Source organism: Hypanus sabinus, chromosome 9, assembly GCF_030144855.1.
Source record: "Hypanus sabinus isolate sHypSab1 chromosome 9, sHypSab1.hap1, whole genome shotgun sequence".
In the NCBI taxonomy this organism is placed as follows: Eukaryota; Metazoa; Chordata; class Chondrichthyes; order Myliobatiformes; family Dasyatidae; genus Hypanus; species Hypanus sabinus.
The window spans coordinates 51,950,649-51,968,483 of record NC_082714.1 but is presented as its reverse complement, the minus strand read 5'-3'; the positions used below and the strand labels follow the sequence as shown (position 1 = coordinate 51,968,483).

The 17,835-nt window shown below is 43.4% G+C and overlaps 1 protein-coding gene across 1 annotated transcript in view; it reads left to right on the top strand.

The window, feature by feature from the left end:
• The window catches only part of baiap3 (BAI1 associated protein 3), a 222,272-nt gene that overhangs the window by 178,994 nt on the left and 25,443 nt on the right, over nucleotides 1-17,835 (top strand). Inside the window, exons 16-21 of the mRNA XM_059978679.1 lie at nucleotides 9,396-9,520; nucleotides 11,706-11,796; nucleotides 12,477-12,533; nucleotides 13,765-13,862; nucleotides 14,487-14,538; nucleotides 15,366-15,517. Coding sequence (XP_059834662.1) covers nucleotides 9,396-9,520; nucleotides 11,706-11,796; nucleotides 12,477-12,533; nucleotides 13,765-13,862; nucleotides 14,487-14,538; nucleotides 15,366-15,517 — 575 coding nt within the window. The remainder of the gene's footprint in view (nucleotides 1-9,395; nucleotides 9,521-11,705; nucleotides 11,797-12,476; nucleotides 12,534-13,764; nucleotides 13,863-14,486; nucleotides 14,539-15,365; nucleotides 15,518-17,835) is intronic.

Sequence of the window (17,835 nt, the reverse complement as noted above, 5' to 3'; positions counted from 1 at the left end):
GACAATGGCCATGTCCCGTAGCCTTACATCGCCGGGGAAACGAGGCATTTTGCACGTCCCTCTCTCATTTCCTGGGCCCCCTTTGACCCAACTCAATAGTGATCTTGCGATTCTCACAAAGGAGGGGGCTACGGATGTAGCAGGTGTTATGTAATGATCCAGATTTGATTAGGAAGCTGAAGGTAAAGGAACCCCTAGGAGGTAGTAATCATACTATGATAGAATTCACCCTGCTGTTTGAGAAGGAACAGCTAAATCAGATGTATCAGTATTACAGTGGAGTAAAGGAAATTACAGAGACATGAGAGAGGAGCTGGACAAAGTTGATTGGACGGGGACACTAGCAGGGATGACGGCAGAATAGCAATGACTGGAATTTCTGAGGGCAAATTGGAAGGCAGAAGAAAGGTCCATCCCAAAGATGAAGAAGTATTCTACGGGCAAGATGAAGCAACTGTGGCTGAGAAGGGAAGTCAAAAACAGCATGAAGGCAAAAGAGAGGGCATATGATAAAGCAAAACTTAGTGGGAAGTTAGAGTGTTGGGAAGCTTTTAAAGACAAACCGTACACAACTAAAAAACCCATAAAGAGGGAAATTATGAAATATGAAGGTAGGTTAGCCAATAATATAAAAGGTGCAAAAAGATTTTCCAGATATATAAAGAGTAAAAGAGAGATGACTGTGGATCTCAAGACCACTGGAAATGATGCTGGAGGGGTAGTAATGGGGGCAACAAAATGGTGAACGAACTTAATAAGTATTTTGCGACAGTCTTCACTGTGGAAGACACTAGCAGAAATGTGAGTTTTTCAGGGGGCAGAAGTGAGTGTCATTGCTATTACTAAGGAGAAGATGCTTGGGAAGCTGAAAAGTCTGAAGGTAGATAAGACATCTGAAAGAGGTAGCTGAAGTGATTGTGGAGGCAGTAGTAACTATAGAACATAGAATAGTACAGCACAGTACAGGCCCTTCAGCCCACAATGTTGTGCCAACCCTTAAACCCTGCCTGCCATATATCCCCCCCCCACCCTAAATTCCTCCATATACCCGTCTAGTAGTCTCTTAAACTTCACTAGTGTATCTGCCTCCACCACTGACTCAGGCAGTGCATTCCATGCACCAACCACTCTCTGAATAAAAAACCTTCCTCTAATATCCCCCTTGAACTTCCCACCCCTTACCTTAAAGCCATGTCCTCTTGTATTGAGCAGTGGTGTCCAATGGTGTCCAGTGGTGGCTGGTTGTCCACTCTATCTATTCCTCTTAATATTGTGTACACCTCTATCATGTCTCCTCAATCCTCCTTCTCTCCAAAGAGTAAAGCCCTAGTTCCCTTAATCTCTGATCATAATCCATACTCTCTAAGCCAGGCAGCATCCTGGCAATCTCTTCTGTACCCTTTCCAATGTTTCCAAATCCTTCTGATAGTGAGGCAATCAGAACTGGACACAGAACTCCAAGTGTGGCCTAACCTGAGTTTTATAGAGTTGCATCATTACCTCATGACTCTTAACTCTATCCCTCAATTTATGAAAGCTGACACTCTATCTTTCAAGAATCACTAGATTCTGGAATGGTTCTGGAGAACTGGAAAACTGCAAATGTCACTCCAGTCTTTAAGAAGGGAGGGAAACAGAAAAAAGGAAAATATAGGCTGATTCAATGGTTGGACAGATGTTGGAGCCTATTATTAAGGGTGAGGTTAGGGTACTTAGAGGCACATGATAAAGTAAGACAAAGTTAGCATGGTTTCCTTAAGGGGAAATCTTGCTTTACAAATCTGTTGGAATTCTTTTGAGGATAGATAAAGGAGAGTCGATGGGTGTTGTTTACTTGGATTTTCAGAAGGCCTTTGACAAGGTGGCACACATGAGGCTGCTTAACAAGATAAGAGCCCATGGTATTACAGGAAATGTACTGGCATGGATAGGTGATTGACTGACTAACAGGAGGGAAGGAGTCAGAATAGAGGAGGTTTTTTCTGGTTGGCTGCTGGAGACCAGTGATGTGCCACAGGGTTCGGTTTTAGACCACTTCTTTTCACTTTACATGTCAATGATTCGGATGAAGGAACTGATGGCTTTGTTACCAAGTTTGCGGATGATATGAAGATAGGTGGAGCAGCAGGAAGTGCTGAGGAAGCAGGGAGGCTGCAGAAGGGCTGTCTTGGACAGATTGGGAGAATGGGGTAAGAAGTGGCAGATGGAATATAGAGTAGGGAAGTATATGGTCCTGCACTTTGGTAGAAGGAATAAAGGCAGGTGGACTATTTTCTAAAAAGGGAGAAAATTCAAAACTCAGAGGTGCAAACAGACTTGGGAGTCCTCATGCAGGATTCCCTCAGGGTTAACTTGCAGGCTGAGACTATGGAGAGGAAGGCAAATGCAATGTTAGCATTCATTTCGAGGGGTCTAGAATATAAAAGCAAGGATGTAATGCTGAGGCTTTATAAGGTATCGCTCAGACCACACTTGGAGGATTGTGAGCAGCTTTGGGCCCTTTATCTGAGAAATGATGTGATGGCATTGAAGAGGGTTCAGAGGAGGTTCATAAGAATGAACCCAGGAATGAAAGGGTTAACATGTGAGGAGCATTTGATGGCTCTGGGCCTGTACTTACTGGAGTTTAGTAGAATGAGGGGAATCAAATTGAAACCTGTCGAATATTGAAAAGCTTAGATGGAGTAGATGTGGAGAGGATGTTTCCTATAGTGGGGGAGTCTAGGACTGGAGGGTGCTGCCTTTGAACAGAGGGACATCCATTTAGAACAGAGATGATGAAAAGTTTATTTCGCCAGAATGTGCTAAATCTGTGAAATTCCTTGCCACAAACAGCTGTGCAGGCCAGGTGATTGGGTGTATTAATCAGGGTGTCAAAAGTTACAGGGCAAAGGCAGGAGACTGGAGTTGAGGGGGTGATAATACATCAGCCACTATGGAATGGTGGAGCAGACTCGATGGGCTGAATGGCCTAATTCTGCTCCTATGATCTGCAGTTCTGCCCACTGAGAAAAGTGGCTTTGCAGCTTTTGAGAGCAATGACAGGATTTGGAATCACATTCGTAAGAAAAAAGTACTCCTGTTACACAATGGGTTGGATTAGATTCAATTTTATTGTCATTGTGCCGAGTACAGATAGAATTGCTGGATATTTATGACACATTACCGCCCACAACTGCTGCCTAGAAGAACAAAATGCACCAACTATGTTGTAGTCCACAAAAGAATGTGATATGAGGTCATTACGTCCCTCTGCACAAGCTAAGAAATGATCAGTTGATCAATACTGCTTGTATCTGAGACAACCTGTTCCAAAACGTGAATCGACTGATCCTGGAGCAACAGCTAAAAACGGAAAACCTTGAAGAATGAATATCAGAGCAACCGCCTGATGGAGGGTGTCAAGCTGTCTGAGTTAGCAGATGATTGTCGTTTTCAGAGACTAGAGCTTGCGGGTTCTGAGACTGGGGACAGAATAGACTCACTCCCGTTAAGTAAGGTAACTATTTATTTACAAGACAAGACGGACACTAAACATTCAGGAAACATTTGAAGCTAAACTCAGTCACAAATACCTATTTAAATGGAGCGCCATAAGTAGCAGGAGAAAGCAGACACTAAACATAGAGCGGTAGAATGCACTGTCAGAGACGGTGGTAGAGCCGGATAGGTACATTGAGCATAGAAAAAAAAATAGAGGACTATGCGGTACGGAAATTCTAGGCAATTTCTAGAGTAGGTGACATGGTCGGCACAACATCGTGGGCCGAAGGGCCTGTAACAATCTCTATATTCATACGCACGGTGACCCTCAGCCTGCAGTACTCTAACATTCACCCGCTGTCTACCTTTCCTGGGGAACCTGGGAAGGTTCCAGGTTACCGTGGACCATCTACCTGGTCCACGACAACCCAGGAACACACAGCTGCCGTGTGATTGGTTCAAACCCGTATGGCGCCGTGATGTCATCAGCTAATTGGAAACTAATGCTCCGTCCATGGGCCAATCCCCACCTCCCACTGTGGAGTCGCTTTCAACCAGCAGTTAAAGACACACAAGAGCAGTTGAGGGAAAAAAAATCTACAAAGTACAGTACTGTTAGAAGAGAAATAGATCCCAGAAAAGAACCATTTATAGAAAAAAAATCGACAACATTTCTGAACTCCCAGTGTTACATCTAAACTGGCAGCTGGGATTGGAATTGGTTTATTATTGTCACTTGTACCGAGGTACAGTGAAAAAGTTGACTTACTACTGTTCACACAGATCAATTCGGTACATGATGTACCGAGGTAGTACAAAGTAAAATAATGACAGAATTCAGAATGAACTGTTGCAACTACAGAGAAAGTGCGGTGTAGAGAGACAGAGAGGTAAATTCTGTGGCTAAGGGTCTATCGTATCACACTGGGAAACCGTTTCAGTAGTCTTATAATAGTGGGGTTGAAGCTGTCCTCGCAAAGAAGAATGTCCTGCCAAAAGAAAGCAGTACGTATCGTGTAGAAATTCTTAATGAATTTGCAAGCGTTTGTCACTCAGCACATCAAAGGTTTCCAGCCTCATCAGACCAGGTAGCAATGTGGAAGTCAAAGCAGAACTCAGCAACAATTGTGATGATCCTACGTTTTTCACCCCGCTCACCCGTGGCTAGAAATGAATGTTGAAATTGCCATTGCACATACCGGTTCATACTGGGTTTCTGCTAACATGAAGAGTGAACGAGCCTCCAACCAGCTTAACTCAGCGAGCACATTTCCTTACAACTGCACCACTCCTTTAAAGTTCTAGGAATATTTTCATCTCAAACGACATTCAATTCCAAGAAAACCTGCATGATATTTTACTTAATCTCAAGTCACTGCGATTACACGTCTGGTTGTTAACACCGCTCAGCTCTTTCCGTTGTAAAGATCACAAATGCGGTGCTATCAGTGACTCAATTAGCTGTGAAGAAAGGGCCACAGAACAGTAAATATTGGCTGTGAGTTTGACACGAAACAAAATCAAAACTGTCGGAACGCCAAGATTACATTTCTTCCCCGAGAGCCGCAGCAATTCAGACACAAAATGGAGAAATCTCATAGAGAGTGCGCCCTCTAGTGACGTTACACATTAACTGCAAATGCAGCTCAACTCCAACTGCACCATCTCGGAGCTCGGACTGCAAAATAAAAGTAAAGTCATTACGCAGTCTGTTACAAAGCAGACACTATGCATGTGACATCTTAAAACTTTGACAAACTAATATAGATGCATAGTGGAGAGAGTATTGACTGGCACCAATGCCTTTGAGCGGAAAATCCTACACAACCTAGTGGATTCAGCCCAGTTAGATCACGCTCTCCCAAGCATTGAGCAAAGCGACATGAAATCCTGTTGTAGGAAAGCAGAGATCCCCACCACCCAGGCCATACTCTCTTCTCGCTGCTCCCATCGGGCAGAAGGTGCGAGAGCGAGCCCAGGACTCACGCCACCAGCTTCAAGAACAGCCACTACCCCTCAACCATCAGGCTCTCGAACAAAAGGGGACACAGTAACTACACTCCATCGGTGAGATGTTTCCCACAGTCAATGATCTCAATTTAAGGACTCTTTATCTCATCATCTCAAGATCTGGTTATTTATCGCTATTTACTTACATTTGCATTTACAGTTTGTTCTCTTGCACCCTGGGTGATGTTTCATTAATCCTGTTACAGTTACTATCCGTTACAGTTTATCTCTCCCATTTCCTGCACATCTGCCCTCACCCCATCTAACCGCCACCCCACTCGGGATAGGGTTCCCCTTGTCCTTACCTGCCACCCCACCAGCCTCCAGGTCCAATGTATAATTCTCCGTAACTTCCGCAGCCTCCAACTGGATCTCACTACCAAACAAATTTTTCCCTCCCCCCCCTCTTTCTGCTTTTCGCAGGGATCACTCCCTACACGACTCCCTTGTCTACTCGTCCCCCCATCCCTTCCCACCGATCTCCCTCCTGGCACTTATCCTTGTAAACGGAACAAGTGCTACACCTGCCCCTACACTTCCTCCCTCACCACCATTCAGGGCCCCAGACAGCCCTTCCAGGTGAGGCGACACTTCACCTGTGAGTCGGCTGGTGTGGTATACTGCGTCCGGTGCTCCCGGTGTGGCCTTTTATAAATTGGTGAGACTCGACGCAGACTGGGAGACCGTTTCGCTGAACACCTATGCTCAGTCCGCCAGAGAAAGCAGGATCTCCCAGTGGCCACACATTTTAATTCCACATCCCATTCCCATTCTGATATTTCTATCCATGGCCTCCTCTACTGTCAAAATGAATCCAAACTCAGGTTGGAGGAACAACACCTTATATACCGGCTGGGTAGCCTCCAACCTGATGGCATGAACATTGACTTCTCTAACTTCCTTTAATGCCCCTCCTTCCCTTCTTACCCCATCCCTGACATATTTAGTTGTTTGTTTTTTTTTCCTCTCTCTCTGCCCATCACCCTGCCTGTTCTCCATCTCCCTCTGGTGCTCCCACCCTCCCCCATTTCTTTCTCCCTAGGCCTCCAGTCCCATGATCCTTTCCCTTCTCCAGCTCTGTATCACTTTCGCCAATCACCTTTCCAGCTCTTAGCTTCATCCCACCCCTCCAGTCTTCTATCATTTCGCATTTTCCCCTCCCCCTCCTACTTTCAAATCTCTTAGTAACTTTCCTTTCGGTTAGTTCTGACGAAGGGTCTCGGCCCAAAATGTCAACAGCGCTTCTCCCTATAAATGCTGCCTGGCCTGCTGTGTTCCACCAGCATTTTGTGTGTGTTGTTTGAATTTCCAGCATCTGCGGATTTCTTCGTGTTTGCACAGTTACTATCCTATAGATTTGCTGAGTAAGCCCACAGGAAAATGAATCAGGATTGTGCACGGTAAAGTACGCACTTTGATAATAAATTTTATTTTGACTTTGATGAAGTTAATCAACAGTTCAAAGGAACTAAACAACAATTAAAGAAGAAGCCTTGGTTCTCAGGTTGATATTGTTTGATGTCATAATCATAATCAGGTGTATTATCACTGGCATAACACAGGACAGGCCCTTCAGCCCACAATGTTGTGCTGACCTTTTAACCCAATCCATGATCAATCTAACCCCTCCCTCCCACATAGCCCTCCATTTTCATATCATACGGGTGCCTAGGGGTCTCTTAAATGCTACTAATGTAGGTACCTCTTCCACCACCACACTCTCTGTAAAGAACCTGCCTCTGACCAACCCCCTACACTTTCCTCCAATCACTTTATGCCCCTTGCATCAGACATTTCTGCTATGTTGTGAAACTTGAATTGTGGCAGTACAATGTAGTGGATAAAATATTACAACACAAAATATATAAAAAACAATTAAGCAGTGCAAAAAGGGAGCAAAGTAGTGAGATGCATGGATCATTCAGAAGTCTGATGGCATAGGGGAAACATCTGTTCCTAAACACTGAGTGTTCACCTTCGGGCTCCTGTGCCTCCTCCCTGATGATAGGAATGAGAAGAGGGCATGTTGCAGAGGGTCCTTATGGTGGATGCTGCTTTCTTGAGGCACTGCCTTCTGAAAATGTCCTCAGCGGTGGGGAGACGAGTGTCCACAGTGGATTCATCTCTGAGCTCAGACTCCAAACTTCATGTGCAAAATAACCACGTTATTAATTCTGCAAGAACTGATGTGAATGTCAGAGTTACCCAAAGGGCTAGTGTTAGTGTTGGCTTTGCTGACTTATCTTCTACCAGTCTTTTGCTTGAGGTTGTCAATGAGTACAATCCCTGTCGTAGGACGTGTGAGGAGCCCTCCTGTGAATGCCACTAAGCCGAAGGGTGAATATACCACTGTTGCTTGGTGCACTGCAAACAAGGATAGATAATGGATCACCGTACAATAGTGAGCAATTCACCAAGTTCACAAACTTCCTAGGTTTCCTATATGACAAGATCACACCTGGCTGGCCACAAGCCAATGCTGAAGCAGAAAGATTTATGCAAATGCTAAAGGAAGTCATCCATATTGTTCAAGCCAAAAGGAAGCAAGAACTTTACTGAATACAAAACAACACTATAAACAGCACCAGCCACTTTTGCTTCATGCAGTCTGTCAGGGCATATTCTGGAGTTATGGAATATAGCAAATATTAATTTCAACAGTAGCCAGTCTTCAGATCTGAATCATCAATTGTGGATTGAATTTAAAATGCTGCTCAGAACAATGATCTACTTGGATCTGTAGATTGGGGTCTATTACAAGCCAGGAAGCACCCCATTGACCTGAGATGTCTGGATATGCATGAATGCAGCCCAGACTCAGTGGTGATTAACCTGCATTTCGGGTGTTGGAAGTGTTGGTGTGAATATCTAGGTGTTTGAAAAGTATATGTAATTCAAAGGAAGCATTGTAGATACATCGTAATGATAGAATTGTCCTGCTTTATCTTTGATCTTTAGCATATAAAAATGTGAAATATTGTTGGGTCAGAAAGCCTCCCTCCAGAATGACTTCAAATGTGTCAGCTTGTGTGTGCCAAATAAAGATTTTTATACTCCCAGCTGCGTGTGTCTCCAGTGGCTTTCGTTGACAGTCACAACACAATCCGTGCATATGTGTCTTCCAGCGATTACCCATGAGACTGATGATTAACACCCTAGGTGCAAAACATTTATTCCAAAATTGAAGAAGAAACTGAAACACCTTAGTCCTTGCATCCAACACCCTCCCACCCAGAATTCACCAGGTGCAGTCCATGAAGCATCTTAAAATGATCAAAGGACAAGACCAAAATGGTTATTTTAGCTATTATGGATGTAGGAATGTGATGTTATTATTCTATATTAATGCATCTTTTTAAGAATGCTGCATGTATTTCCTCTTTAAGAATTTGTACTGTTTTGAGCATGTCATTCGACTTGGGTGCATTAATAAAACAAGTTCCCTTTGGCTGTTCTAGAGAATTTCTGTCCTAGTTAATGTATGCAGAACTCCTCATAATTCTCCTGGCGTGCTGTGCTCTAAGCAGGCAGAACCATCAGAACTCACTGCTTCAAGTACTTACTGCATTAATAAGGGCTAAATCCAGAAGCTTATATTCCAGACCAGAGGTTCCCAACCTATTTTATGCCATGGACCAATACCATTAAGCAAGGGGTTCATGGACCTCAGGTTGGGAAGCCCTGGTCTAGACAAAAGAACAGATGGTAAATTGCAGGAGCTCGTCACTCTTTCTGGAATTTTCCACCGTCAACCCACATCACACCTACCCCTGGAAAGCAAAGTCCCAGCATCAGAATTCCAATGACTTATTGTCATTTCAGCTATTGTAATGGTCGTCTCATTACGATAATTTCAGCTATTGTAATGGTTGTCTCATATCTGTAACTTTGGTTTGTTGCAGGAAGAGTCCCTGTGCGATAGTTTTGTCCTTTTCATCAACTACTGCTGGATGTTGCTCCACAGGATGAGACAGGTCTTTCCCTTCAATGCTCCAAAGGCGCTGAAGCAGCTGGAGTTGATGCTGAGGTAATCCGGACCAAGCCGAGCCAGATTAAGCTGCACTTGTAAAACTAGACCACAGCATATCAGACAGGAAGGACATCGCCAGGACTAGTGGGCTTGATTTATGAGAAGAGGCTGGGATTTAGGGTGAGAGACTGAGGATTTAAAAGGGACCTGAGGGGCAACTTGATGATTGAGCAAGGGGCTTTTCATTCCTGGAGGATGAGAGCTGATCTTATAGAGATATCTATAATTATGAGGGGTATTAATAAGCTGACTGAGGTAACTGGATCTCTCAGCTCGGTATGAATGCAGTTCTGGTCTCCATACTTGAGGAAGGATATACTGGCTTTGGAGTCAGTGCAGAGGAGGTTCACCAGGTTGATTCCAGAGATGAAGGGGTTAACCTAGGAGGAGAGACTGAGTTGCCTGGGACTATACTCTCTGAGCTCAGAAGAATGAGAGGGGATCTTATAGAAACATACAAAATTTTGAAAGGGATAGATAAGATAGAAGTAGGAAAGTTGTTTCCATTGGTAGGTGAGATTAGAACCAGGGGACATTGCCTCAAGATTCAGGGAAGAAGATTTAGGACAGAGATGAGGAGAAACTGTTTTTCCCAAAGAGTGGTGAATCTGTGGAATTCTCTGCCCAGGGAAGCAGTTGAGGCTTCTTCTTTAAATATATTTAAGATACAGTTAGATAGGTTTTTACATAGTAGGGGTATTAAGGGTTATGGGCAAAAGGCAGGTAGATGGAGCTGAGTTTACGGACAGATCAGCCATGATCTTATTGAATGACAGGGCAGGCTCAATGGGCCGGATGGCCGACTCCCACTCCTTTCTCTTATGTAAATGACAATTTGCCCCTTTCAGCTCCCCACCCTGCCACAGTGGTATTAGAGGTCATTTCCAATGTAGCTGACACCAAAAAGAGGCAGGTGACTCCTGGACAGAGGAAGAGACAGATCTTCATCTCCAGTGTCTGATGGCAATGAAGTGGCCAGAAGCCAAACCAAGTTGTAACAGGCCGAAGCATTCCAGGTCAGACCATGAAGCCAGAAGCATGTTAAGCCAGACTAGAAAACAAACTGGGCCAGCGAGTGCAGGCACTCTATTTGATCAAGGAGAGCTTTATATCTGAACCAATCAACGCAGCCTATCTGACACCTGCAAAGATCACCTGTCCCTTTACTGAATAGTGATCAGCAGTCATAGTGGGTTGGTGCATTATCAGAACAACCAACCCTTCAGTGACCAGCTCAGCCATACAGGTTAATGGTCAGACCAGCTCTCCTCTTGGTCCATGTGCCCCAGCAAGTCAGTAACTATAGTGGGAGAAACAGAACTGCTGCAATGGAGAGGATGTTTAACCAATAACTAATGTCTCTCTCTACTTCCCTCTCCATCTTGATCTTTCTAATAGGGGAAGGAATTTAGCCCTCTCTTTAGCTAAGGAGTTGCAAACCAGGGTGTGTAGATTTAAAGTAATTGGCGGAAGAACTGAAGGGGAGATGGTTGTGTATTTAATATTTCAGTAATATTGTAAACATATTGGTTGATTAAGTATTCCTCTTCATTTAACTAATTCATTACAGTTTATGTATATATATATGTTAATTGCATATGCTATTACTCAGCCACATGATATACACACGCCTCGATTAAAGTGAAAACTAAGTTTGATTCACATTTCAGATGCCCGTCTTTTCCTTTGAACTAGCTTAACGTTTTCAAATTACAAAGCATAACGGAGATGAGGAAATATTTTATATCCGGAGGGTGGTAGGGGTCTGGAAAGCACAGCTTGGAAGGGCATTTTCAGCACTACCCTTAGCACAGTTGCACAGTACTTGGACATGCACACAAAGGGCTGTTTGCAAGGACTCTGATGCAGGGCTGGAAGATGGGATTAGTAGGGGTTACCCCTTTTAAGCAGCATAAACATGAAAAGCTGAACAATGTAGATGTTCAGATTCAAGATCTATCATCACCTTCCTTGCCTCCTTCTCACTCTGATTTTCTCTCGCTGTCATTGTCTCCAGCTCTCTGTTTCATTACCTTTCTATCTCGTTCTCTCCGTTTATTTCTTTCCCTCTCTCATACTATTCCCCTATGTCTATCCCCATCCCAGCTCTTTTCTTTTTCAAGATTCCCCCCCCCCCCACCCCTCCATGCTTCTCTCATCCATTCTCCTTCAATATTTTCAGGTGCTTGCTGAAGATTCACTCCATGGAGGCTTTCAAAGTACTCTGCCCTGTCGACAAGTCGCTCCATGAGGAACTGGTTGTGAGAGTAAAGGTACAGTGTGTGACTGTCACTGTCAGTAGGCACAATCTACAAGGTAACAATGCAGTCAAGCTCACCTGCATGTTGTTAGTGGGAATGAGGAAAGAACCCATCAGATGTAAAGTAACTCATCTTGCAGAATGCTGTTGATAAAGTACCACTGGAGAGGCTTCTGGAGCTATGACATGACTATAACAGCTGCAAATGTCATAAGCTCACAGAGGGAAAGATGCCAAAGAACCCTTTGATGATCTGGTTTGTAAAGATGATGAGAAGCCAGAATCACAGCAACATACAATTCATCAGAACTAAGGGCCGAGGGCAGCAGGTCAAAATTGAATACAGTTTTATATGAAATAACGTGCTATATCATTCTTCAGTGGGTTCTGTGGGAGGGGGAGAGAATGTACCCAAGAAGTGAACAATAAAGTTCTTATACTGTTAGTTGTCAAGTAGCTCAATTTTTCAACTTCTTTTAGGTGAGAAGGAAGACAAAAGAGATTGTTGATGAGAATATGTTGTAGGAAGTGTGTTGTATCTTGCAGTCAGCTGAATACAGTTTCAGTCAGACTGAGAATAAACATAGCTGCACCGGATTGTGCAACAACTGCAGTTAATGCATTTGCAACCATGCATCAAGAAACCCTGAGAAAAGTAACACTGTAGTAATTGGCACTGTGCTAATTTTATAGAAATCCACGGTTGAATGGTATGAGAAAATGCAAGAAAGCTTCAAACCAGTAACCAAGGTATGTTGATGTGAATTCGAGAGTCTGTGTAAAAGCACAGGAATGTGACTTGGCATTGTTGTCCATTGCTACTTGAATACTCAATCTCCCTCTGTTGTCCATTGTTGCTGAATACTCAGTCTCCCTCTTATCCATTGTTGTTGAATACTCAGTCTCCCTGTTATCCATTGTTGTTGAATACTCAGTCTCCCTGTTATCCATTGTTGTTGAATACTCAGTCTCCCTCTTATCCATTGTTGTTGAATACTCAGTCTCCCTGTTATCCATTGTTGTTGAATACTCAGTCTCCCTGTTATCCATTGTTGTTGAATACTCAGTCTTCTTCTTATCCATTGTTGTTGAATACTCAGTCTCCCTGTTATCCATTGTTGTTGAATACTCAGTCTCCCTGTTATCCATTGTTGTTGAATACTCAGTCTCCCTCTTATCCATTGTTGTTGAATACTCAGTCTCCCTGTTATCCATTGTTGCTGAATACTCAGTCTTCCTCATTTATTAACGAACTCATGATCATGAACTCTTGATGAATGATCATTCATCAGGACCTACTTGAAATTTACATCATATTTTTGATGGATGGTCAGGAGCCATTTATCTTCTCACAGATACAGCCTGACCTGCTTAGTACTTCCTGCATTTTTGAGTTTTTCATATTTTCTGCACCGGCGTTTTTTTTAAATTGTCATGATCAGCTTGGCTGTACGAGCTCAGACTGTGAGAAGGATGGGGAAGGATGGCTGTTTCAGTGATGGAGCTTGTTACTACACCACAAACCATGAACACAAGCGGATCCGCCCGAAGGCCTCCTACCTGTGAGGGGTTTTGTATTAAGTGGGCGATGTATTAGTGAAAGGGAAAGATAAAAACTGACATGTTGGAATTCTGAAATAATGTTAGAGAATGCTAGAACTATTCAGCTGTTGGGGATCACCTGGGGAGAGAGAAATGGAGTTAATGTTTCAGAAAAATGATCATTCATCAGAATTGGTTGAATTACGTTTGGAAGAGTGAGGTATGTTTGTGGAATAATCTGGGTCTGGGGTGGATTGCAGGTTGAGTTTTGGGGGATGATTTGTGTTCAGAATGGGGGCATTTTGGGATTTAGGGGGTGAGCTGTGCTTGGGGCAGAGGACAGGTCAAGGGGAGAGATTTTGGAGTGATTTGGGTTTGAGGGGTGTGAAGTGGAAATGGAAGATTCCTTGCATTGTAAAACATTGTCTTTAAATTTCAGTCAGATCAGGCTCGGCTGAGGGCTCTGGTCTTGTTGGTTGACACCGTTTGCACAGATTTGCGCAAAAAACAAAAACTCTACGGCAAAATATTTATGAGGTAAGCATTTTAGCTTTTTTTATAGCATTTCAATTACTTTATGAGATTAAATTAAGGATAGAGGAAACTGTATCTTGTACTTGACCGGTGCTGTGAAGTAAAACTATACTGCAGTATGAGTGAGGTACATGGTAGAGCTTCCCCAATCCACCACTACAAGACATACACCGTAGCAATACCTCTGTCCCATTTGAGGACACATAATTCACCAGATCATCCAGTGCTTCTGCTTTGGGTTGCTTATCTAAAAACCTCTTTGGATTTATTGTGGATTATTTTCTTATTCTTTGGTGGGTTCGGAGTGGGTGAAGGAGGGGAGGATGAGGTTGGACGGGCTTTGGTGAGACAGTGAGGCGGTGGTCACGAGACAGGGATGGAGCATGAGGTGTTGGTGCAGATTGAACTTCTCCTTTGCACACAGTAGTAATTCCTTGTGTTCTTGGAGCCCTGCCCTGAGCCGATCCCACTTTACCAGCTTGACATTATGCCTCAGTCTTTGTCAGGGGGTAATGAGGTATGCCAGAGAGATGTTCATACAGATGTGTGGATGAACTTCTTAAGGGGTTTTAACTGCACTGAGCTGCTGTTCCTTGTAATCTTAAAAGAATGTCTTTCTGTTTCTAGTGTTGTGAAGATTGAGTACTTTAGTTTGACTTACCAGCAGCTGGAGAAACTGGTAAGGATACCGAGAATATCAGAGACTGAATCTGCTGTGAAGTAAGCCCCCATCCCATGTGAGAGTCACCCAGAGATAGCCCCCAATGGGTGTGAGTGAATTATAGAGTAAGCCCCGTGTGAGGGTGAACTCCCCATTGGACAGATTGGGACTAACCTTAGATACCCTGAGAGGAAGTCCCCCGCCTTTTCACAAATGAGTTTCTCAGCATTGGCCCCATCCTTCTCCACCACGGAGGCTTTGCTGGTGAGCCTGTATTGTGAGGATTGAGCACCCCATTTGTGAAAGATCAGCCTGCAGCCAAAGACTTTTCCAAATTGAGACAATGTGTGAACATCAGCAAACTGAGACCCAGGCATTACATTCCTCCTATGACACACCTCATTTGATGATCTCCCAGTGTAGTTTTGTTCCACCATGACCTTTACATTACCTTGACAGCATCTCCCATCTCCTCATTTAGGTTTTTCGGAATGGGTGGATGATTTTGGACAGCTGTGTACCTGACTCTCACAATGAGTGGATGGGACCTACTCAGTATGGCTACTGTTCATTGCAAATGAACAACTTGGGCTTGATAAGAACTTACCGCATTCAGAATCAGAGCATTGGTCCTGTCGTACAACTCCCTCCTGTCATCATCATGTTATTAAATCCGTCAGAGTAGTTTCTGTTTCTGGTAGGCTCCTTCTCCACTGAGGAGGCAGAACCCCACAAGACTGTGACACAGGACCACCTGAGAATCTTGGCTCTTTTCAAACTGCATCCTAGTCTCTAGCTGAGTCACGAACTGATTTCCTAAGCTTGCTGTTTGATGCCTCCCGCAGATTGCAGATGATGTCTTGACAGTAATGGAGGAGCTGGGAGCAGCCATGGAACAGGAGAGGTCAATGATGAGCCAGCAAATTGCAGAGACACTGTTCGAGCTATATCTGTCTCTGAAGGAAATTAAACACTTCAGGGAATTCCTGCCGTTGAAGTGAGTTGACTGAAGCTACAACTATTTTAAATTACTTGGAAGATCAGAGGGTTGCAGCGAGAAAGCATTAATGTTTCAGGTTGCTGATCATTTATGAGGACTAGGAAATAAAACAAGCTTCAGAGTGCAGAGAATGGGGGAGGAAGCAGAGAGGGGTCTCTGTGAAGGGAGAGGATAGAAATGAATGAATGATCAAAGTGGTGATGGAGCCAGGTGAGAAAGAGTGGTCAAGGCATCGGTGAAAAATAGAAAGTATCTGGAGCTTGAGAAGCAGAAGATGAATAAAATATAAAACTACCCCCAAAATGATAATTATTGAAAATGAGCAATGAAAAATGTGCTGATTATCTGTAAGTGTTGAATTCAATGTTCAGTCTGGAAGTCCATTCAATATTCAAAGTAAATTTTGTTATCAAAGTACATATATGTCACCGTATACAACCCTGACATTAATTTTCCTGTGGGCACAGTCAGCAAATCTATGGAATAGTAACAATAACAGGATCAATGAAAGATCAGCCAGAGTGCAGAAGGCAACAAACTGTGCAAATGCAAATATAAATAAATAATGAGAACATAAGGTAAAGAGATAAAGGGTCCTTGAAAATGAGATTACATGTTGTGGGAACATTTCAATGATGGGGCAAGTGAAGCTGAGTTTAGTTATCCCCTTTTGGAAATGGTGGTGCAAGTCCTGAGGCCCTTGTACCTTCTACCTGATGGCAGCAGTGAGAAGAGAGCATGACCTGGGTGGTGGGGATCTCTTTGATGAATTCTGCTTTCCTATGATAATAATTCAAATAGATATGCTCAGTGGGTGGGAGGACTTCAGCTGTGATGTACTGAGCCAAATCCACTACTTTCTGTCGGACTTTCTGCTCAGAGGCATTGGTGTTTCCATACCAGGCTGTGATGCCACCTTAGCAGGAAGATTGGGTGTTGTTACTTAAGTTTCATTGAAATAGTGCAGGAGGACAAAGACAGACGTGTCAGAGAGAAATTGAGAGGTAAAGTAACAGCCAGCTGAAAGTCTGGGTGGAACTTGTGCTCTGAATGAAGTTTCCTGCAGAAATGTCACCCACTCTGCATTTCCCAATGTAATGTAAACCACAGAGTGAGCACTAACAGTAGAATGCTCAATTTGAAGAGCAAGTGAATCCTGCCTTCATCTGATATGCTTGGAGGTAAATGGGTATTGCCCCGCATGTGCATAGTAAGCAGAAGATGAAAGGGAAGACTGAATCAGAGATTCAGGAAGGAACAGTTCTTTCAATAACTTTAAGGAGGAGGGGAGGGGAAGAGCTTTTAGAGAAGGCATAAGGCTGGAGGATTCAGATATTATGGTGGATGCTCCATAGTGTGGAACTACAACAACTGAAGGTGGGTTTGGGCAATAGAACAGGCATGGCTGAATATCTTGTCAACCATGGTGGAAGGTTACAAGCAGTTGAGGAAAAAGAGAGATCAAAGTACTGTGATGTAGAAAGTAGCATTATCAACAGAACTGGGAATTTGGGAGACTGGAATGATATTTACACAAGATGCAACATTTTCCTTCAATACAGTACCTGGGATGAAATGCTCTAAGTCATAGGGAGTGACAGTGAGTGTGAATAATAGTTTATGCAGTAAGGGGACCATACTAACCAAAGATTTTCCTGGTGTGAACACTCAGAGGGCATATCATTTTGTGAATGATCTGGAATGAGGTTCACTGTTTAAAAATAAAGGATCATCCTTTAAGATAGAACTTCTTTTTCTCTTGAAGGGCTACAAGTCTTTGTAACAGTCTTTCCCTGTGATGGAACCAACATTTTTGATAACTTTTAAGAGAGAACCATATTGATTCTTGATAAATAAGGGGGTGAAAAGGGAGAAGCTTCAACGCAAAGATGGGATGACAATCAGATAAACCCTGATCTTAGAAAATGTGTAGCAGACTTGAGAGATCGAGTGGCCAACTCATGCTCCTAAATTGTGTGTCCATATGCATGCCGTTTTGATCTTTTAACATTACTCCATTTGAGCCACCTCTATGAAATTTTCTCAACCTGCTCTCATCTAAAAACAATCCTGGCTGCTCCACATTGAAGTCCCTCATCCCCAGGGCCATTCCAGGTGATCTTCTCGGCGTCTCTTCCAAGGCCACGATACCTTTCCAAAAGTGAAATGTCCAGAAATGTATGTCATATGTGGATGTCGATCATAGCCCAATGGTAGCACTCATTACAGAAGGATGTGAGTCTAAGGACTTTCTACAACTGCATATAAAATCCGCTCTGATTTTATATACAGGTGATTTTATATCTCAGGTGCAG